The 23,764-nt window shown below is 44.7% G+C and overlaps 1 protein-coding gene across 1 annotated transcript in view; it reads left to right on the plus strand.

Moving 5' to 3' along the window:
• The window catches only part of LOC147028953 (uncharacterized), a 42,855-nt gene extending 25,065 nt beyond the window's left edge, over positions 1–17,790 (plus strand). Inside the window, exons 3-4 of the mRNA XM_085879835.1 lie at positions 4,791–4,922; positions 5,065–17,790. Of these exons, the coding sequence (XP_085735961.1) occupies positions 4,791–4,922; positions 5,065–6,344 (1,412 nt within the window). The 3' untranslated portion in view covers positions 6,345–17,790. The remainder of the gene's footprint in view (positions 1–4,790; positions 4,923–5,064) is intronic.
• Positions 17,791–23,764: the final 5,974 nt, after the last annotated feature.

Below are 23,764 nucleotides of genomic sequence, written 5' to 3' on the forward strand. Positions count from 1 at the left end.
CCTTCACATAAATGATGTGCCTGACAATTTCATCTCAGCGAGCCATGTAGGTTGATGACTCAACCTGGTACAGAACTTATCCTTGCTGCCTGCATGCTTCACTCAGCCTTCAAGCCAGCATCACTTCAAATTGGGACCTTGTGAGTGCTAGTAATTGGGGAAAAGACTGGATCATCAACATCAATCAAAAGAAGACCCACCTCATATCCATTTCCAGGTCAAGATACCCCTCTTTTCACAACTTGGTTGTGGACCAAACACCATTACAACAATGAGTGAATTGCTTTGCAATTCATGTCCCCTACTGATGTGATATTCTCTCAGTTTAAAAAGCGCATAACTCTGAAAAAGTCAAAAAACGCCCGAAAGTTTGAACTGGTTATGTAACTTATCATAATAAAGACAGCTCGACACAAGTAGCCAATTACCAATATTCAGTTGAATATGTTAAAGGGTTGGGAAAAAAATTGTCTGAAAATATACCACAAGTGTGAAATGGATTGACAGAAATCCGATTATCCCCCTCCATTTAAACCAGTAGGGGACTAATAACTCGATGGCATCTGTCTTCTTGGTCTGGACATCACTTCTTACCTTGGTTGTGGGAAGTATATTTCTGACAATGCCAAAATGTACTTACCACAGAGCCTCCTTGTGACTTGGCTACTTGTATCGAGCTGTCTATTTCCCTCACGAGGCTGCATTCCACCTGTACTAGACCACCATATCTTCAGTCATGGAATACTGTAGTCACATCTTGGAAGATGCTTTGACTCTCCTTCAGTCCCTTCTTGACAATTCAACGAGAAGTTGTTAACCTGTTAGGCCATGAAGTGGCATTATCTCTGAAACCACTCTTGGTTTGACACTCTGTGGACTTTCTATGTTTCATCTGCAGGTACTATTCTCTTCTGCAGGTAATATTAAGTGATTCTCAGAGTCCATGCAACAATTGTGTTCTCGGTGGTATAATGATTTGCCGTCTTTTTGAAAGTTTTCTCATGATCGCAATGCATACATTAATTGATTGTTCCATGCAGTGATAAGGTTAAAAAAAAATTAATTACAATATATTGATGATTTTTTAGCCACTCACCCTGACCATTCACCAGTCGGATATGAAGAACTGTAAAACACCAAAAGCCTAAACTGAGGCAGACAGACCTTCGCAACTTGCCAATGCAGGACCAAATTGAGTACTCTCGAATACCCTGAGAAATCAGTGCAAGAACAGTGAGAGATTGAATTATTTATGTGAAGTGCAACTCCACTGCATGGGGTGGGGTTCAGGCCAATCAAATTAGTTGAAACAATAGCCAGAGAGAGACACAAAGGAGTCAGGGACCCCCTGTGGGAGGAAGGATCCTGTGAAATGGATGATGGCTGGTTCATTGGCAGCGGCCTGGATTGAGAGATGCATCATTTTGGAACAGAGACCTTGGATGATTGAGGTCCACAAAATTAGGGATGAGGAGGTGGCATTGGAAGGGTGGAGGGTGAGGGAGGTGAGGTCGGCATTGCAGGGGCAAAGTTTGCGGAAGGCTTTGAGGGGGTGCAGTAATGTTTAGGGGAAGCATTGTGGGGGTGGGTGTGAGGGGAAGCATTGAGAGGGTAGGATGAGTATAGATGTATAAAGAGGGCACATGAAGTGGAGGAATGCTAATTCCAAATTCCCAAGTTGGACAAAGATGTTCTTAAGAAGAAGAAGAAGAGGAATAGATGATGGTGAAGGTGGGGTTCTCTTCATGGAAAAATAAGGAAAGCGAAGCATTTTAAAGGAAGAAGCATTTTTATTCAATGAAGAGTTTGAAGTGGTTGAAATGAAGAAAAGGGGGGAATAGAATGGAGAACAAAAAGTACAGGCCGAAGGAAATTTTAATGTAATGAGATTTCTATGGAATGGAATTTTTTTTTTCTTTTGAAGTGAGCAGAATAAATAGGATAATTTTTAGGTTGAAGTAAAATATTTGGAAAGAAAGAAGTAAAATGAGGAATACGGAATTTTACAGTAGCCGGCTAAAGTCGGCCGTGATCAATGTGAAAACTAATTTGATAAATGAAGCACAACAAGGTATGATTTAACACAGAAAACCCGTGACTTTTAAAATGTTGATGTTCAGCATGCATCTGCAGAAATCCCTTGACAAGTCATTGGGTGGCCGGGATGTATATCATGCCTGCAAAATGAGGATTGAACCATGAAATGACAGCAGGTTTTTAAAGAATCTGAAAATACTTGGAAATGTTCCTGTGATAAAGGGGTGTACCTCTGCACAACAACAGATTTGGCGAATATTCTGAACAAATCGATACTTTCTAATCACAAATCAATATATTGCAGCCTGTACCACAAAAACTCTCAATAATTTGGGCCCGTGAAAGGCTCGAGGGTTCAGAGACGTGCTCATTTCTTCTTCAACCTTCGTACTGTTGTGGAGCCGGGCGTCGGTTGCGAGCACGACCGCTAGGTCGAGCAGTAGGGTCGACTCTACCGAATATCTGGAATCTAGATCGTACCTTTCAGAAATCTCTGAGGGTATGGGTCCCTTACAGGACCGTGAATCGTCAATAAATCAACCACGTGGTACAGGGTTATTTGCCAAACTTCAAAATACCAAGAGACCCACGTGGCGAACTACCGAGTATTCACACCCTCAATGGAACTCGACCAGCATGAGTCGTTTCCGTGCTCGACACATGCATAACCCGAGCGGATGGTTACCGAGGTTCCGTCGGTCCCAAATGCACACAACTACGGCAACAACGGCCTTCTTTAATTTTCCCAACACGCACCGCGTTTAAGCAATGAAGAAAACACAGAAATGAGCTGATACATTTAACAGGGATATTTATTTACAATAGGTGGGGAAGGGAACACACAAGAGCAGAGTTAAACCGACTATCAAGAAATGAAATCATGTACAGCACAGGCATTTACCAGTTCCTACTTAAAGATGGGCCCACAGACAGACGCACACCCAAAAGAAACGAAAGGGACCTTCCCGCCTCGTGCGGTCATCGACGAGACGAGCGAACCAGACCGGCGTCGAGATGCTACCAGCCCAGTGCCAGCGAGATGCGTTCAGCCCAGCGCCAGCAAGATGCGTTCAGCCCAACGCCAGTGAGATGCGTCCAGTGCTCGAGCAGACCAGACGTGCTCGAGCTCACAGAGAACCAGATTCCAGTGACAGGACGAGATGAGAGCACATGCCGGCGACAGGACGAGATTAATCTCCCCTGTTTGTCCAAAATCACCAACCTTTTTTTCTCTCGAGGAGGGAGGGGCCTCTTTCCCTGACCACTCGCCCCTTGATTGGCCGGAACCACCACGCGATTCCCTGACCGCCGTCCATTGGACAGCCACATGGTAGGCGAGGCAATTCCCACCCTTCTGGGCAGAGTCCCAAGTGGAGGCGGTTGTGGCTAGCCCACCTCCTCACCTCTGGCCTCTTGCTTAACGGCGATTGTGTTGAGTCGGAAACGGGGCGGGTGAGACTCCCACTCCTTGCTGATTGGCTAAGGAGGGATGCCATGCCTACGTTAGACTCCGCCGACGCGCTTGCTTGCTTGCGAGCGTGCGAAAAATGCCGCGAGCAGAGTGTTGTTGCTGTGAGAGCGAAGATGGTGTGGATGTAAAAATAAAAGAAAACCCTGACTATCAAAATAAATCCGCAGCGCATAAACATTTAATTACCCATTAAACAAGGGAAAGGGAGCTGTCTATCCACATTTACTTATCGAAATAACTGAGCTATGGGGACCTGAATGTCTGTGTGCACAAGGCTTCCAGATTCATAACAGTACTTCTTTACACTGATGGGTAGGTCATATCTGAGGCTTGCCGTTGCCCAGGGTAAGTTTAAAGTGATGATATTTATGATAAATTGTGTTTGGGAGAAGTGGGTGGGGAAAGGTGGGAGTTGTGGGCTTTGAGTACACACACACATAATTTTTTTTTGTTTGGTTCTGGGGCCACAATAAATATTATACCAGATTTTGCATCTGTTGGTGAGAGGAGAAGTTTTCATATGTGTTGTGACCACTGCCTGATACTGCTAGCTCATTGTACAAACAGCAAATGGTACGAACTCGGCACCTCTCATCCACTGATATTTCTCGTATTCCTGTATTTGTGAGTCCGATTTTAATTCAGGTACAGAACATTTATGGTTAACCTTTTTGAAATTGCCACTTTCTCGTATAACTGCTGAAAAAAAAATAATTGTGTATGTGTATAGTCGAGGCTTGTGGAATAAAAGACTATTTGAATTGCGGTTTAGCAATTTTTAGTGACTGGTGAGGAGAATCAAGTCACTGAAAACACATACCCAGCACGGGCGCAAAGGGCCTTTTTAGCATTCTTACATCATTTCACAAGGATTGCATTTTTGATGGGATATAACAGAAAAACACAAACAATCCAGTTTGGAAAACTTAGCTTTAATGAGTTTGATGCAAAATCTGGCAGTAACAAGTTCAATCAACAAGTGTAAAATCTCCGAACCGTATGTCAACGTGAGAGTTTGCAAATTTATCATGCGGTTTATATACACCAATTTATGGTCGTACCGAGTGGCGCATGGGGAAATACTTACTTCGAAAATGTTTTTCACACTCCAGTTTGTCTGAATATTTCTCATTGCAAGCACCTTGATTCATCTCCCGTAATTGCGGCAGCATTCTCGAGCCTCGTTCAAAGAGTAGAATTGACATCGATTGCATATTACCTATTGACCGGATTTATATTTATTTGCCAGTGTTTTAATGTTCTTGTCCTTCATTGTATTCAGGTGATGTCTATCCTGTAAATGTGGAATCAAGACGACACGATTCATCTGTCTCAGAAACTTTAAGACATGCATCTGCAAAAGAAGATTCAGATGTTCATTTGACAAATTTCTGGACTGTCTCTTCTGCCCCAGGTGAGGAGAAACCGACAAAATGAACATGCAATCTTTTGAGTTCACTGTTTGTTTATAAAATTTTCAAATTCGTTAAATCGTTTGCATTTTGAGTTTGACAAAAAAAACATGTAAAATAACTTCTTGTTCTTTGGTTTTGTAGAACAATCAAGAAGGCCAAATGGGCAGATAAGGTCTGGTTTCAGTGTGACAGTGAAAAATATGTCTATTTTGAAAAAAAAATCCCAAGAACAAGACTCACGACCTTCAAAATACGAGTGTACATCTGGTGAAAACATCACAAAGATCAATATGAAATTGAACAAACCCAAAAAGGTTCTCAATAGGCAAATGCGTTACAAGTGTAATATATGCAATGCAGATTTTTCTTCACCGAGAAATGTCAGAATACACATGAGAACCCACAGAGGAGAATGCACATACCAATGCCCTGTCTGTGATAAGGGTTTCGCTAAAAAATACACCTTGAAAATACATATGAGGATCCATACAGGAGAGCAACCTCACAAATGCTCCATCTGTGATCAGGGTTTCTCTCAAAAAGGCTCTTTGAATATGCATATGAAGATCCACACAGGAGAGCGACCTTACAAATGCTCTGTCTGTGATAACGGTTTCTCTCAAAATGGCAGTTTCAAAAAGCATATGAGGATCCATGCAGGAGAGCGTCCTTACAAATGCTCCATCTGTGATAAGGGGTTCTCTCAAAAAGGTTCTTTGAAAATGCATTTGGAGATCCATACAGGAGAGTGTTCTTACAAATGCTCCATCTGTGATAAGGGTTTCCCTCACAAGGGCCATTTTAAAATACATATGAGGAGCCACACAGGAGAGCGTCCTTACGAATGCTCTGTCTGTAATAAAGGTTTCGCTCAAAAAGGATCTTTAAAAATGCATATGAGGAGCCACACAGGAGAGCGTCCTTACAAATGTTCTGTCTGTGATAAGTGTTACTCTCAAAAAGGTCATTTGAAAATGCATATGAGGAGCCACACAGGAGAGCGTCCTTACAAATGCTCCATCTGTGATAAGGGTTTCTCTCAAAAAGGTCGTTTGAAAATGCATATGAGGATCCATACAGGAGAGCGTCCTCACAAATGCTCTGTGTGTGATAAGGGTTTCTCTCAAAATGGCAGTTTGAATGTGCACATGATGATCCATACAGGAGAACGTCCTTTCAAATGTTCTGTCTGTGAAAGGGGTTTCTATCGAAAATACCATTTGAAAATGCATACAAGTATCCACACAGGAGAGCATCCTTACAAATGTCCTGTCTGTGATAAGGGTTTCTCTCAAAAAAGTCATTTGAAAATGCATATGAGGATCCATACAGGAGAGCGTCCTCACAAATGCTCTGTCTGTGATAAGGGTTTCTCTCAAAAAGGTCGTTTGAAAATGCATATGAGGATCCACACAGGATAGCGTCCTCACAAATGCTCTGTCTGTGATAAGGGTTTCTCTCAAAAAGGTCGTTTGAAAATGCATATGAGGATCCACACAGGAGAGCGTCCTCACAAATGCTCTGTCTGTGATAAGGGTTTCTCTCAAAAAGGTCGTTTGAAAATGCATATGAGGATCCACACAGGAGAGCGTCCTCACAAATGCTCTGTCTGTGATAAGGGTTTCTCTCAAAAAGGTCGTTTGAAAATGCATATGAGGATCCACACAGGAGAGCATCCTTAGAAATGCTCTGTTTATGATGAAGGCTTTCCTCATAAAATGAGCTTGGATTGCTATAGTATCACCCACATAGGAGAGCATCCTTGCAAGTGCTCTGTTTGTGAGAGCTTTCTCTCTGAAAGACAGTTTGAAGAAGTATATGAGGATCCACACAGGAGAGCGTCCTGAGAAATGTTACAACGCATTACAATGCATTACAGCACCGGCGGAGGCCATTCGGCCCATCATGCCTGCGACACACCAACACCAGATTTACTCAATCCATTGATACCCCTTCCCTTCATATGCAGCCTTTTTGGCTGTTACACTGCTACTCATTACGCCGACCTTGGAAGGATGACAGACTGAGTCAACCCCCTGGTGTTAATTCAGTGGCCAATGGGGTTTGAACTCAGGACCCCAGGATCCCAAGCCACCACACTAATTGCGAAGCCAACACCAGGTTAATGTTACAAGAAATTAAGGCATGGAGGTGGCCATTCAGGCCATTATGGCTCCTTTGAGCCATGCAGTTTATGACCACCTCACTCAATATGGAGCATAAAAGGCAGAGCAGAAAGGATGTAAGAGAGGATGTAATGGAACAATAGACTATGTATTGTTAAATTAAACCAGACTCCTGCTATTCCATATGTGATGTGGGTTTCTCTCAAAAGGGACATTTGAAATTACATTTGAGGATCCATACAGGAGATCATCCCAAACATCTTTACAAAAAGAAATGACAACAACACAGGAACGAGAAAAGGAAGCATCTGACAAATACCTAAAGAATATAAGAAGCCCCCCAGGTACACAACAAAATGTGACAACACCCCGAAAAAAGAGAACCAATAAAAATTTTGGAAAAGTATATTTGAAGACAAAAAAGAACACAACAATGAAGCAGATTTGATATGACCGTTGGAAAATAAAATGCAACAACTACAGAAAATGTACCCAATGCAACTGATGAAAGGAAATTTTGAAAACATCTCGCAAAAGCGCCAAACTTCAAATGCCCAGGCCTGGCCAGGATTCCAAACTTCTGGTTAAAGCAACTACATGCTCTCCACCTTCACTATGCTTGATCATTTAATGAACTCATCCAAGGGGAACAACCAATGGATGAATGGTTCACAGAAGGCAACACTCTTCATCTCAAAATCTGAGGAAACCGATCTACCCAACAAATATAGACCATAAACCTGCCTACGAACAATGTACAAACTTTTAACCGGTATAATCACCAATGCAGTTTTGACCACCTCACTCAACAAGTATCTTTAGAGGCAGAGCAGAAAGGATGGAAGAGAGAATGTAATGAAACAATAGACTATGTATTGTTAAATCAAACCATACTCAAACTGCAAGCTCTGGCAAACCAACTTATCCACAGCCTGGATATATTCAAAAAAAGCCTTTGATAGTGTACCTCATTCATGGATTATAAAATGCATGCAAGTATACAAAATTGACACCCAAATAGTCACACTTATTGAGAAAGCAGTGATGCTCTGGAGCCCAACTCTGATACTACCCTATGTTGAAGGAAAGATTGCAATTCCAAGAGTAAATATGTGACAGCCTTTCCCTCCTCCTGATTTGTTTCGCTCTAAACCCACTGAATGACCTCATCAATGAACAAGGACATGGATACAATCTGACATGCAACAGAAAAATGATCAAAGAACAAGGAAGGGAATACACCCACTGTACATCAGGTCAGGTATGGGAGCATGACGCCAGAACAGCGCGTCGCTGCGTCCATTTTCCGCCGGTACTCCAGGGGCCTCCATCTGGCCATCCCCCAGGCAGATGCCAGGCCCATCCCCATCTCCTCGAGATGATGGTCAACCTGCTGCAACCACGATGCACGTGGTCGGCCCACTGGCCTCCTCCACTCATGAGACTCCCTCGCTGAGAGAATCTGGTGAGTAGGATCAGCGTCAGGAAAACGAGCCACATGTCCATACAGCCGCAACTGATGCTCACGGACTATGCAGGTAACAAATCTCATCCGAGTCTCTCTCAGCAACCGCTCGTTGGACACAAAATCCGACCAGCGAGAGCCAAGGATTCTCCGAAGAGACCTGGTACCAAAGGAATTAAGTGTCCATCTCAGATCCTTGGTCAGAGTCCAAGTCTCGCATCCATAGAGCAAGACTGGAAGTACCAAGGACCTGAAGACTCGGACTTTCGTCCTCCCGCACAGGTACCGGCAGCACCACACCCCATGATCCAGTGAATCCATGACTCCCCAGTCCCGACCCAGACGTCTATTGACCTCTGACTCACAGCCAGCAGAGACATGAATATCACTGCCAAGGTAAGTGAATCTCTACACAACCTCAACATCCTCACCACAAACAGACACAGACAGGACAGCAGCATCCAAGATGTCACCGAAAGCCTGGATCTTAGTTTTGACCCAAGAAACCCATAATCCCAGCGGCTCCGAATCCTCATTCAGTACCTCGAGGGCCCCCAAAAGGATATCTAAAGTCTCCGCAAAGATGACTGCATCATCTGCAAAATCAAGGTCCGAGATCTTGACATTCCCAAACGATGCACCGCAGCTTGATCTCTCCGACATCCTCCCTAAAATCCAGTCCATACAAGTGCTGAAAAGTGTGGGGGCCAGTACACACCTCTGACAAACTCCAGTAACAACTGGAAATAAGTCAGAGATGGTACCACCACACTTCACAGCACTCTCAGTACCAGAGTAGAGTTCAGACATCAGATCGATCAGTTTTGCTGGCACCCCACGAAGACCAAGAATCCTCCAGAGGACATCCCGATTCACTGAATCGAATGCTTTAAAGAGATCAACATAGGCTGCAAGCAGCCCCTGCCGAAACTCTCGTCTGCGTTCGGTGAGGACACGAAGAGCAAGGATACGGTCAATCGTTGACCTCTTTGGTGTAAAGCCTGACTGCTCTGGACGCTGTTGCTCAAGCAGATGGTGGCGAACCCTATCAAGAATTATCCGAGCAAAGACCTTGCCCGGCACTGAGAGCAGCGTCACCCCTCGGTAGTTGTTGCAGTCTTGGCGATCACTCTTCCCTTTCCAGAGAGGAACAACAAGGCCCCTCTTCCAATCAGTTGGGATGATGCCTGTGTTCCAGGCAGAGCACAAAACTTCATGGAACGACACGAGTGCAGCATTTCCATCACCCTTGAGAAGTTTAGCATGGATGCCAAAGATCCCTGGAGCTTTGCCCCGTTTCAACTGGTTCACCGCAGCCCGTGTTTCCACAAGCAAAGGTGGACCACAGTTGATTCGAGGGTCAGTAACAGGGATTGTAACACCCTTGACGTCCAACTCCACAGCTGGGGGATCAGGCTGGTACAACCGCTCAAAGTAACCGGCCCAGCGGGCCTTCACTTCAGACTCCTCTGTCAAGAGCCTACCACTCTCTGCTCCAACTGCAGTGCTCCGAGGGATGGGCTTGGATGAACGCAATGTGCGAATTCCCCTGTAAGCGGGACGAGAATCACCTGTCCACAGTTGATGCTCTACCCCCTCACAGATTCCTCGCACATAGGCCTCCTTGTCCACCCTCAATGCACGTACAGTTGTACGCCTCACCTCGTGAACAGCTCAGCTCTGCCATTCAGCCTGGCCCTGCGACTCTGGTCAATGGTATCCAGTGTCGCTTGAAAGACAAAATTCTTCTTTGCCCTCCGGTGAGTTCCAAGACATCCACCGGCAACATCAAGGACGGTGGTCTTGAAGGCACTCCACAACTCTTCAGGACCCCCCAAAGCACCCAGACCCCCCAAGTGTCCACTCAGCCTTTCGCAAACTCCTCAGCTACTCTCTCATCCCTGAGCTTGCCAACCTCCAGCCTAGGCTGGGATGGTACCATTCTCCAGGATTTAAGGTGCAGCTTTAGAGTTGCTACAACAAGCCTGTGGTCAGTATTGAGGAACTGAGCACTCCGGTAGACCCTGAAGTTCTGGATCATCCTCCAACGACCGTCACTGAGGACATGTTCAATCTCCTTTGCCACACCGCCAGCGTTGGAATACCAAGTCCAGCGATGAGCTTGTGGGTGCTGAAACCATGAACCAGCCACCCTCAGTCCATGACTTCTTGTAAAGTCAAGGAACTTAGTGCTATTCTGGTTCATAGTTCCAGACTCATGAGGACCAACACACATCACATAACCATCACCATCAGTTCCAGTCGATGCATTGAAATCCCCCAAGACTAGAAGTATATCTCGTCTGGGGCACTGATCAACCACAGACTCGAGCGTGGCGTAGAATGCATCCTTCACGGTGAGATCACTAGCCTCAGTCGGAGCATAAACAGAGACCAGGGAAATGACACCTCAGGAGTGATGAATCCTTAATCTCATAATACGCTCGTTGACCGGTGTTACCTCAGTTATCATTGGGGTCAGCTCATTGGACACAGCTACAACAACTTAGGCATGCTAACCATCATAGCGACCAGACCAATAGTAGGTGTAACCAAGCTGTTAGCTCAGATGATATCATCTTGAGCTCAGATGATAACAGAGACAGGTGATCATCCTCTCTTTGGGATAGGACATTCCAGGCACCCACCCGAAGGGACCGCCTCAGGTTAACCCAAGGAGACAGCCGTCTGGTGGACGATACCTCAGCACCACTCCGACACACTCTCCCGCAATCTGACCCAGGGATGTTACCCCGTGGTTTCCTTCCTATCATCAAAGATTGGGGGTCCTGAAGGCTTTGCCCCAATCCCGTCATCTGGTGAGCTGCCCTGCGAAGGGAAGCTGCGCAGGAGGTACTCCCATGGAGTGGGTTTTCAGATTTTTTTGTGTTTTGCGGAATGAAGGGTTTTACGGTGGCCGGAGTGCAAATCCTGCCACCAACCTCCTCATAAAAAAGTAACCCAACTGCAGGGGGACGTCCGCAGACACAGTTGGGCACTAGATACTGTTCATGGATGATCCAAAAAAAAACCTCTCACAAAATGATAAGAAATTGGCAGATCAACTGAAACTATTAAAGCAATACTCGGAGGATCTCCAAATGGAGTTTGGTCTTGACAAATATGCCAAATGCACTTTTGTACAAGGAAAAACAAAAAGAAGAAACACCATCTCAATCGGTCAAAGTACAACAGTATAGGAACTAGAAAATGAAACGTCCTACAAATACCTCGGAATAGAATAAGGCCCCAGGTGCAACACAAAAAATATGTAAAATAATTAGCAAGGTGTACCGACGCAGAATACGACTAATTCTGAAGTCATCCCCCTCCTCGAAAACAAAACCAAACCAATAAACCAACTTGCAGTGCCCGTATTCCAATATAGCTGTGCAATTATAAATTGGCCACAATTAGTAATCAACAATTTAGACACAAAAACAAGGAAATTTCTGACTATGCACAAGATGTTCAACAAAAACCAATGCATACCACCGAGGTTGTACTTACTGAGACGAGAAAAGGGAGGTGATCTGATGAAGCTTAACAAAGTGCACGGAACATTGTGTGTAGGACTAGCAGAGTCTGTGAAAGCTCAACAGACTATCAGATGAGATTTCTATATGAACAAGAAAATGACAAACCAGAAAAGGGGTCCCTAATCCATTTACAAGAAACTTCCAAAAACATGTGCAAATTACAGATATTACCCAGGAAAACAAAACAGAAACATGCACAGCCTCAGTGGTTGGAAAGAAAAAAATAAATAGAAAACTTCAAAATGAAATATCAGCACATATTCTCCAACAAATGTTAGAATGACAAAAGAACAGGAAGATTCAAAAAAGAGCTTGGCAGAACAGGGATCGACAAGGAAGGCACTTTGGAATGGCTAAAAGGAGGTCAAATTAATTGGGATGGAGAACGAGTCATCATAAATGCTCAAGACCAAGGACACAACACCAATGCCTTTCACAAAATGACAGGTTTGAGCCAAATGCAGGTTTTGTGGGGTAGAAACACAAATTCAAATGCAGGTTTTGTGGGGTAGAAACAGAATGTACCAGTCACCTCCTTTCAGGTTAAAAAAAAAATAAAAACTCATGTCGGAACGGCTGTGCACAAGAAGAGATGAAAGCATCTGTGGAGTAATCCACTGGCACATCTGTGAACATTTCAGCATCCCGGTCCCAGAACTATCATGGAAACACAAACGAATCCGATCCTTGAAAATGAACATATAATGCTTGTGTATGACAACATGATCCCATTAAGTATGGACATTGCAAAAAAAGCATTGCATCGGGACATAGTGCTCAAACACAAAGAGGAAAAGTCGGCACTTGATCGAGGTTTCAGTTCCTAATGATTTTGGACTAACTTCGACAGAAATCAGAAAATTTACCAAGTACCAGGATCTGAAAAAAAGAAGTCAAGAGGATATGTATATTGAAGAAGGTTGAAATTTTACTGGTGATATTCAGAGCTACAGGAATGACAAAGGAAACTTATCGATCAACAATAATTCTGGGAATAACACTCCAAACAAGCCAAAAGTTGAGGCTGTCAGATTCAATGAAGATTTTGAAAAGTCCTTGGAATGAGGCGATGAGAACGACATTTCACAGTTTGTTTCATGATTGGTGATCTTTTATCAAAACGGAGGTGGAGATTTTGAGTCCTGGGAGTCCTTTCCTCCCACCTCCTGAAATCCAAGTGGTGATAACGACCAACGAGAGCCTAATGAAATCTCAAACAATGTTATTTACTGAAGAAAAGAATGGCTGTTTGAGAAGTTACTCATAAGATTGAATCAAAAACGAAGGAAACAAGCGGAATGTGACAATTCCTCGAGCCCAGGAAAAGATTAACTAGTTTTGGAAAGGGATTGAGGAAAACTGAAAGGAACACAACGAGAAGGCAGAATCGATCCAAAATTTGGAAAATAAAAAGTAACAGAAAGGATATGCCTCGAGTGATGTATAATTGCCAAACATAAAATTATGAAACACTCGTCACGTTGCCAAAATTCAAAATCCCTGGTCTGGATGGCATCCCACATTTCTAATGTTCCCCACAGTCACTACACTCGAGCATTGGATTGCAAGGGGAAAAGGCAATGGATGAGTTGTTATCCAATCCTGAGCTTTCAGCAGGCAATACACCATTTTAAATCGTCTCTCATCATGACCCACTGACTTTCGATCTTCACTCATTCACATTGTCTTTTACACCTGAGAAGGAGGAGAATGTTCTTTCAACCCTCGACTTTTTTATATTTACATGGCTCTTGAAAGAGCTTGAACACCGAACAGATCACGACACAACATAACAAAGGGAACAGCAGTAGAAAGGGGTAATGCCAAAAGCAGGGCGGAGGGGAAAAATAGACGGAGACTGACAAATAAGGGATCCAGGTGATGATGAGGGGGAGTGGACAGCATACAGTAATGACCAAAAATATTGGCACCTTACACTTTCTTCAAATTCATGTCTTCCAGAAAATTGTGGAAATTAAAATATCTTTTGGTGTCTACCTATGCGTTTCTTAAGTTTGCAGTGGAACAAAACGAAAAAAAATGCTGAAAAATATTATTTGATCTTAGCTTATTCCATACAGAAATCCTAAAATGGCCCAGACAATATGTTTGGCACCTTTTAAAAGTTGTAAGAAATAATTAGATTTCATGCAGGTGATTCCCCTTTACGTTGGAATTGAACTCATCTGCGGTGAGTTGCAGGTTTCTGCAATATAAAAATCACTCATTCAACCAGTTTGAATAGAGAAAAGGAGTCATTCAGCTGTTTTGTGTTACTGTGCGAACTAGAAGCACATGGAGAAAAGAAAGAAAATCACAGAATTGTCTGAGGAGGTCAGACACAAGATTGTAGCCAAGCATGGATAATCTCAGGGCTACACGTCCATCTCCAGAGATGTTGATGTTCCTGTGTCCACCGAAGGCAATGTTATCAGGAAGTTTAAGTCCCATGGCACTGTTGCCAACCTCCCGAGATGTGGCCGGAAGAGAAAACTTAATCGAAGATTGCAGCGAAGGATTGTTCAAATGGTGGAGAAAGTACCTTGATCAACTGCCAAACAGATTCGAGCTGACCTTCAGACACAAGGTACGACATTTTCAACTCGCACCATCCATCGACAACTCTATGAAAGTGGGTTCTATGGTCGGAGACCCAGGAGGACCCCGCTGCTGAGTGAGAGACAAAAGAAAGCCCAACTGCAGTTTTGCCAAAACACATCTGAACAAGCCATAATCCTTCTGTGAGTATGTCCTTTGGATATATGAGACCAAGTTAGAGCTTTTAAGAAAAGCACATCATCTCTTTTTACAGAACACAAAATGAAGCCTTCAAAGAACAGAACAATTTCCCTTCAGTCAAACATGGAAGAGGTTCAGGGATGTTTTGGGGTTGTTGTGCTGCCCCTGGCACTGGGTGCCTTGAATGTGTGCATGGCATCATGAAATCAGGACATTACCAAGGCATTTTGGAGCACATTGTTCAACCCAGTGTCAGAAAGCTGGGTCTTCATCGAAGATCATAGATCTTGCAGCAGGACAATGACCATAAACAGACTTCAAAAAGTACCCAGGAATGGTTCAAGACAAAATGCTGGACTGTTGTGAAGTAGCCAGCAATGAGTCCAAATCTAAACCCCATTCAATGTCTGTGGGGAGATCTGAAAACAGCAGTTGGGAGAAGGCACCCTTCAAATCTGGGAGAACTGGAGCAGTTTGCACAAGAAGCATGGAACAAAATGCCAGTAGAGAGGTGTAGGAAGCTCATTCATGGTTATTGGAACTGCTTCCTTGCAGTTATTTTGTCCAAAGGCTATGCTAGCAAATATTAAGTCGAGGGTGTCAATGAATTTGTCAATGCCATTTCTTTTTATTTTATGATTTAATAAGATATATTAAGTTCTAAATCAAAAACAAAGGTTCTGTATTATTAACAGTGAAATTTAGAATTTTGGAGACCAAATACTTTTGTCAATTTCAACTTCTTTTTCGAGAAAATTGTGTTATTTGAAAAAAGTGCAAGGGTGCCAATATTTTGTGCCATGACTGTAAGGGGTGGACAAGATGGATACATAAGCAAAATTTTGGAAGTGGTGGGGATTGTTTAACGAGTGGAGAAAAGATCATCGTTTTGGATGGGTGATGATTTTTAGATGGTGGTCTTCTTCTTGTGTATGGCTGCTTGGCTGCCGGGAGGCTATCATTTTGTTGGGGCATGACTATGCTGGTGATGCTGTGCCCCCAATTACCAATACACTGGTACTCATTTTGCTGACCTCGGAAGGATGACAGGCTGAGTCAACCCAACGTGGTGCTTAATTCAGTAGCCAACTTGGCTAGAACTCAGCACCCGATGATGAGATAGTGGTGAACAGATGTCTTAAACACCTGGAAGGAAGGATCAGACTGAAGAGCATGTGGAATGTGGTTTCACAGGTTGAAAAAAGAGGAATACACGAGTGGAGGTTTACTGAAAGGTTTACAGTGGTTCTGGATTTTGGCTGTTTTACCCTGATGGGGTTGCTCATGCACTGTGTGCATCCGACACGGAGAGGGCTGACGGTTTAAGACCAGAATGACTCGCAAGTAGATAGAGACCACTGACGTGTTGGTAATGGCGAAGTGATAGGCCTACAGACTCAGCTTCAACGTGAGAGATTCCAATGATCTTTAAAGCCTTGGTATCCTCGGCGTCAAGCTGAGCAAGATGTGAGTGAGGGGAGCCAACCCAGATGGGAGAGCCGTACTCCATTAAGCTGTTGATGAATGCCTTGGAGGTGGATAGGAGCTCAGGTGTGCCAAGGAAGGACTTTGAACAATGGAGGATGTCCATTCTGGTTTTGGAGGCCAACTTTGAAAGGTGGGTTTACCCAAGAGAGATCATGGCTGAGAGTGAGACATAAGACTGAACCTCTTCAAGAGGGTTGTTGAGAAAGTAGATGGGTTTATGGTACTTGGGGAGAGAGATCGTTGGGGGAGAGAGATAGATGTTTGACCAGTTTGTGATTTTATTTTATTTTTTGTCAAGGTTTGAAGAGAAGAGAGGTAAGAGGCTGCTGTCTGTCAGAAGGATGAGGGATGTCACGGCAGAGAGTGGACTCATCAGCAAAGAAATAATGTGGATTTTCCAGAGAGTCAGTGAGATCATTAATGAAGATTAGGAATAAGATGGGGCTCTCCAACAACCTCATGTCAGATCAACAATTTGGATAAACAGTAGGACACTCTGCCTTGGACATGCTGCTTCTACTCACCCAACAATGGATTGAGGCCTTCATTGTCAGACAGGAAATCACGGCCATCTCTCTGGACACATCAAGTGCTTTTGATACACTCTGGCATCCTGCTTTGCTCTCCAAACTCTCTGCCTTAGACATCCATGGCCAACTCCACACATGGATTACTTCCTCTTCTCTTGTAGCCATTGTGTGGTACTCGCCAGAATCCTTTCATCTCCTCTCCCTGTCAAGACTGAACTACCCCAAGGCCGTATTCTGTTTCTTGTCCTATTCCTGATCTTTATCAATGATCTCTTTCACTCTCTGGAAATTCCCCTTTATCTCGTTTCTGATGACTCCACCCTGTTCCGTGACATCCCTCATCCTTCAGACAGGCAGACTGCAATCTCTTCCCTCTCTTCAGACTTTGAAAAAAATCACAAGCTGATTAAACACTTGAAATATGTCTTTTAGTCCTGACAAATCTCACACTCCCACTATCCCTCCCCAAATGGACCATCTCTCAAATCCTACACTCTACTTTCTTCAGAATTCTTTTGATGAAGTTCACTCTCTCAAACTCCTGGGTCTCACGATCAGCCATGATCTTTTTTGGGCAAAACACATGGGGGAATTGAGGATTTGTGGATGGGGGAGGAGGGGCGGGGGGTTGAGGTCTTGCGGCTGGGTGAGTTGAGGACTTGCAGCTGGGAGAGTTGAGGACTTGTGGCTGGGAGAGTTGAGGACATGTGGTGTGGTGGGGAATGATTTAAGCAGCATCTTTCAGAAGCTTATAGCTGCACAGTATCAACTTCAGATAGTAATGTGTACATTTGACTGTACTTTGCATAGTATTATGAAGTCACACATTTTACATTTAGTGGAAGTTCTGTGGGTACCTGCTCGTGTGGAGTATTGGGAGAGCGTGCTTATTTTAAAATCGTTTATAATTTGAAGAATGTTTATTTTGAAACTTAAATTTATCAAGTGTTTCAGAATAAAGAAAAGTCCTAAAAGTACAAGTGCTCTGTCTGTGGTATTGGGAATATGTAATGGCACATGATGATTAATTTTGGTCACATAGTGATAAAAAAAAACAAAATTTTAACACAGAGCAAACAACAAGGCTGCAACAAATCATTGATTTGGCTCTTCAACAATAGGCAGCTGCAAATGCGAAAACCTTGCTTGAAAAATCCAAACAACAAACAGAAGTCGGCAGACTGCAAGATATCATCTCCAATGCCTGCAACCCCATCCAAGTCTGGAACTGCAACCACAGCAACTAATCCTGCAACGTCAAGTGAAGCAGGGAAGAATGCAAGAACCAACGAAGAGCAGCAACTGTGTTCATTCACTCATTCATTGATTTATTTTGTTGGCAGCCTTTGGCGACTGGTTGTATTTTTACTGGAAGCATGACTGTGCCACTGTTGCAAATTACAAATTATTAACCTCACCTGCTGTTGCATTGTGTGCCAATTTTGCATTGTATGTGAGGGCAATAATTTGTAATTTGTTTTGGGGGTCAGCGATAAGTCGTGAAAAACCCTTCGTGAAGGACACCATGCGAGCGTTAACATTCACCAACTATTGTTGAGAGATGGGATGCCCAGTTTAATTTCCATCTGAAGGACAGCACACATGGAAAGTCTCTTCCTACCTGCAAAACACCACTGACAGTTTTAGCTGGTCCGAAATTCGAACCCTGGCTGGATGGCTGCGATTCGAGAATGTGGAACTCCATGCCATTCTTCCAGCCTTGTTCATTCACTAAAAAAAACGAAATAGTCTTTGGATGTTCACAGCTTATTTGCCCATAAATAATTACAGTCCATTACCTCCACCCACCAAAGGTGGACAGAGGTTGTTTTGTTTTCGTCATGATTTGTAAATCCTGCGTCTCCCCTTGTGTCCTGTTACTATTTCTGTCATCCGTTGCACGAGTTTAGCGGCCTCTCCCCCAATTATTACGGCATCGCTCATCCCTTCGACCTTGCCTGTCTCCATTGAGGTCCGAACAACCGTTACACTCCCCCCTGACACGGTCGTTCCTCCACGTGCAGGCGCCATTTTCCAGTCCATTATCCGCATTTTGCCTTTCACCTCCTCCAGACTCGCCTGCAGGTTTAACCCCATGCTCTGCATTTTCCCTCTCTGGGTTTGCATATCATCTCTCATCTCATACATTCTTTGCACATTCCGGTCCATTTTGTTGTTGTGTTCTTTCGCATTCCGGTCCATCCTTTGCGCATTCGTTTCCATTTGGCTCTCCATTCATTGCACATTCGCATCCATTCTTTGCATTAATATTTCTAACAACTGGCTCATGTCAAGTAGACTCGGCGGAGCCGAACCGCCATGATGGTGTGCGGAACCGGCAGGGATCGGAGGGGGGGGGGGATTTGACTGAGGGGAGAGGGTCATACGCCGCCCTCCCACGCCCATTACAACCTCTGGGTTCGATCACGGGGGGGGGGGGAGGGGGGTGGGGGTCGTCTTCTTGCATGGAGGTGTCGTCCTGGACCATGGATTCCCCTAAGCTTAGGTCTGAACCCACCCGCTCCAGTCCGTCTTGGCCCGCCATGGCTCGTCCTGACAATAAATTTGAATGCTCTTAATTTGGAGGGAATAGGGGGGGGGGTGCTGCACCACGCACCCCTGATCCGAGTCCTGTGAATTTCTCTATGGAGGCGAAGGGGTCCGAATCGCGCTCCTGACGCCAATTTGTTGTGGTTCCGGGTTCGGTGGCAAGGACGACTGCTAGATGGAGCAGTTGGGCCGTCTCCCACCGAACACCAGAATTGAAGGTCGTCACTTCGGATAACTCTGAAGTAGACGGGTCGCTTAATGGACCGTGGACACCAATATATTGATGGCGTGGGCATAGGGTTTGTTTGTCTATTCCCATTTGACTAAGTACCCATGCCTTCTAGATACCGGGGAAGCCATACCCTCGGCCGGCTTTGTCCGAACCGAGGCGCTGTTACCGACTCGGATCCGGCGTAACCGAGCGGGAATTATCAAAGCCGTGCCGGCCCAAATCACAATTTACGACACAATCGGCCTCCCTAATTCTCAAGCCCGAACCATACTGGGTCAATGGAAGAAAACACAGACAAGGAACTGGAACATTTAACATTTATTTATTTATTTACAATGGGCAGACAGAGCAGACTTAATCAAGAATATAGATGCAGGTAAATGTACAATGGCAATCACTTAAACAATTTCTACTTCTCAGACTGGCCACAGACACACACACACACACACACACACACACACACACACACACACACACACACACACACACACCCAAAAAGAAATGGACCTCGTGGGTCTTTATTCGGCCCTTCAGCTCTTGATGGAAGGCGAGCTGAGGGTCAGAGTCTGGCCGGGTACCTGGCCGCCTCATGCGGTTTTACCGACACGAACTTGTGGAGCTCGGAGTCCGTGGACGGGAACGGGGATCCCCAGCTCGAGCGCTCAAACACAACCCACCACGGTAGGACTCGAACCCACGACCCAGCATCCAACGAGATCCTGGCTTCCACGAACGACAAACGATGACACGAGCACCACAAAACACCTCCACCATGACCACCACCACCATGAGCACCAACACGACCACCGACCACCAAGGAACCCCGAAAAAGACCGCCGCTGAGACAGCTCGCCACCATTCTTATCCCTCCCCTGGACTAACTAGAAAGAAACTCGCAGCACACACATGAAATTCTCATTAGAAATAGGGGAGAGATTCTAACTATCGACATATACTTAGCGAAATAACTAAACTTTGGGTCAACTGTATGTGTGAAGGCGAATGGTTTCCAGATTCGCAACAATACTTCCACTGCCATTCCCTCATCCATCCAAACTGGGTTATAAAGTGGGTTATAAAGCAATCCTGGAGTAAAGCTAAGAAATCCTCATCTGCTCTGCCCTTTCCCTGTTTCTGGACACAATCTATCCCTGGCAAGTTAAAATCCCCCATAATCGATACTCTTCCCTTACCACATGCCCTTTTGAATTCATCATGTACTACTCCTTCCTCCTCTTCCTTCACACCCGGAGCCCAATAAAAGCATCATACCAGTATCTTGCTGTTTTTAAAATCCCCAATCTCTACCCATACAGAATCCTCAAAGATCAATTCCTTCCTTAATGTCACCCCTTTCTCTTGATGCAATGCTGTCCTTTACCCAGATTGCTGCTCCTCCTCCTATTCTCTCTTTCCTATCACACAAATACACCTTGTCGCCTTCTAATCCTGTCCTCCAGTTACTCTCCTCCTGAAACCATGTCTCACTCACTGCAACTATATCGTACTCCTTGTTATCCACTTTGGCTTCAAGCTCTTCCATCTTAGTATTTAAACTTCTGCCATTGGAATAGAAGATATTTAACTTTTCCCTTCCTGAAATTTTATTTTCCTGCCTGCCCTTACTCATCACAATTGCATCATCAGTTCCTTCCTTAATACCTTCTCCACCCTCTGCTGACCTAAAAAAAGCCTGCATTCCTTCCTCAATTTCCACCGCAAACCTTGCTCCCCCATTTCTAGTTAATATACGGCCATCATTCCGGAAACACTTCCTTTGTCCCTGAAATGATTCCCACTGCTTCTTAAATGTAAAACCTTCCTCCCGACACCATTCTTCAAACCATTGGTTGAAGTCGATTGGTCTGCTAATAATTTCTATATCGTGTCCTACTCTTGGGAGAAACCCAGAAAACATGACCTCACAACCCTTTGCTTTCAACTGCTTACCCAATATCCTGTATCTATTTTTCAAAACCTCTGAGTAAACTTTCCCGACATCATTCGCTCCTCAGTGTACCACAACCTACTTCTTCCTGCCATGACCCGATACAATATCTTTTTTACCCTTTCTTCAATGTCCCAAACTCCCACTCTTTCAAAACTACACAGAATTCCATGTCTACGACCCTTCCTGCAAAGTGAAGAATCGACATATTTAATTGTCTCATCACCCACAAAAACTCTCCCACACCTCATTTCAACAAATTCCTCTTTCTGTACATACACGAAGCCTGCACCCAGTGCTCCCCCACCACTGCCTGTACAGGCTGCACATCCACCACAACCTGCACCTGCTGCACCTCCACCACAGCCTGCACCAGCTGCACATCCACCACAGCCTGCACCCACTGCACATACACTACTGCCTGCACCCACTACACCTCCACCACAGCGTCTCCACCACTGCGTGCACCCGCTGCGCTCCACCACTGCTGCACCGGCTGTGGCTCTACCACTGCCTGCACCCATTGCACATCCACCACTGCCTGCACCTGCTGCACATCCACCACTGCCTGCACCCACTACACATCCACCACTGCGTCTCCACCACTGCCTGCACACGCTGTGCTCCACCACTGCTGAGTAGGGTGACTATAGTGATTCTGGCTCACTTTTCCCCATGAAAATAAATGGGGGATTTTCAGCGATTCATATTTTTTTCCCTAAAAATATACCCCCTTTTTATCCGAAGGTATATTTATTTGTCTCCCCTTTTAACTGAGGGACACTTTTTTAATTAAACATGTAGTGTGTGGGGAAGAGTGGGGAGTGGGATCAGGGGGGGTGGGGTTTGTGTGGGCAGGGGTTTGTGGGGACGTGGGGACGTTGGGACGTTGGGAGGGGTTTATGTGGATGAGGTTTGATGTGGATGGGTGAATAGATGGGTGGATGGGTGAATGTGCGGGTGGAGCTTGTATGGATGGGTGGACAATTTTTTTTAATTAACCAATGCATGTTGTTTAGCTCACTCATTGAACCTATAAAGATTTGTTCATTCTCAAATTCCTTCAATAGTTTAATTTTCTTTGCACAATAATCCCCATCTAAAATAATTAAAAATAAAACATTTGAATCTTTATATTTTTTAAGATACCCCTTTTGTATCATTACGAAATGATAAACTTCTCTTAATGCTCTTGTTTGACCACCTCCTGAGCCACATATAATTTTGAGATAATAATAAATTGTATTTTCATTGTTCAATTGATGACCATCAAAGTTTTCAGTCCATTCAAGGATATTTATTTTTTTCTTTACATCCTCTAACTTACTAGTTTTTAAATTGATTCGCTTATTTGTTTTACTTACCTTTGTTTTAGTTATTTTTTCAATAAAACTGATTTGATATTTTTCACATTCATTATGTTTTCCATTTATTTACCAAGACTGAGATTTTCTCCACTCTTTGATGAATACTTTTAATAGTTTGATTAATACTTGGTTTGACCATTTATATTGTTACAACTGTGGAAATTTGCACAACACCAGAAAGGTCCTGAGATCAGTTATGCCGGTAAGTTTATGTGCAGATAGTTCCCCACCATTGTTTCAAGGGTATTCGTGTGATTCATCAGGCTGCGACTCTTTGAGTTAGTTTAAGAATTATTTGAGAATTAGACTTCAAACGAAGGCCCCGTGAAAGGCCAACAACGGCGCGCGAGTTTTCCTGCCTTTTTTGCGGCGCCGCGGCTGACGGGAGAGGCTGCGAGAGCTCGTTGGCGATTGGTGGATATGGGGTGTGAGGCGGCCGTGAGGAGGCAACGCCCCTTTTCGAGGAGCTTCTCGAAAGGGCAAGAGGAGAGGCGGAGCCAAAAAGGGGGTGGAGCGAAGGAGCGGAGCCCCGCGCTATATAGGGCGGACCGCGCGCGGGCTCGGCTCTCTCCTGCCTGGATCATCGTGTTGGATTCTTCCTCTCTCTCTGTCGGGGTCGACTGCTTCTCTCTCTTGGTGGCCAGGGTAGAGCTCGCTTCCTCTCACTTGGTGGCCAAGGTCAAGCTCGCTCTCTCTCTCTGGTCTGAAAGCCCTCTCTGCCTCTTCCTCTTCTCGGTGCAGCTCTCTCTCCCTCTCTCGGTCCTGCGCTCGTGGTCTGGCGAGCGGCCTGTTGGTGGAGACACGGACGGGAGGTGCAGCAGTGCCGGCTGTCTGGTGGACCTGCGTGTCCGGACGAG

Source organism: Eptatretus burgeri, chromosome 4 (genome assembly GCF_056783735.1).
Source record: "Eptatretus burgeri isolate ZD-2024b chromosome 4, Ebu_testis_v1, whole genome shotgun sequence".
NCBI lineage: Eukaryota > Metazoa > Chordata > Myxini > Myxiniformes > Myxinidae > Eptatretus > Eptatretus burgeri.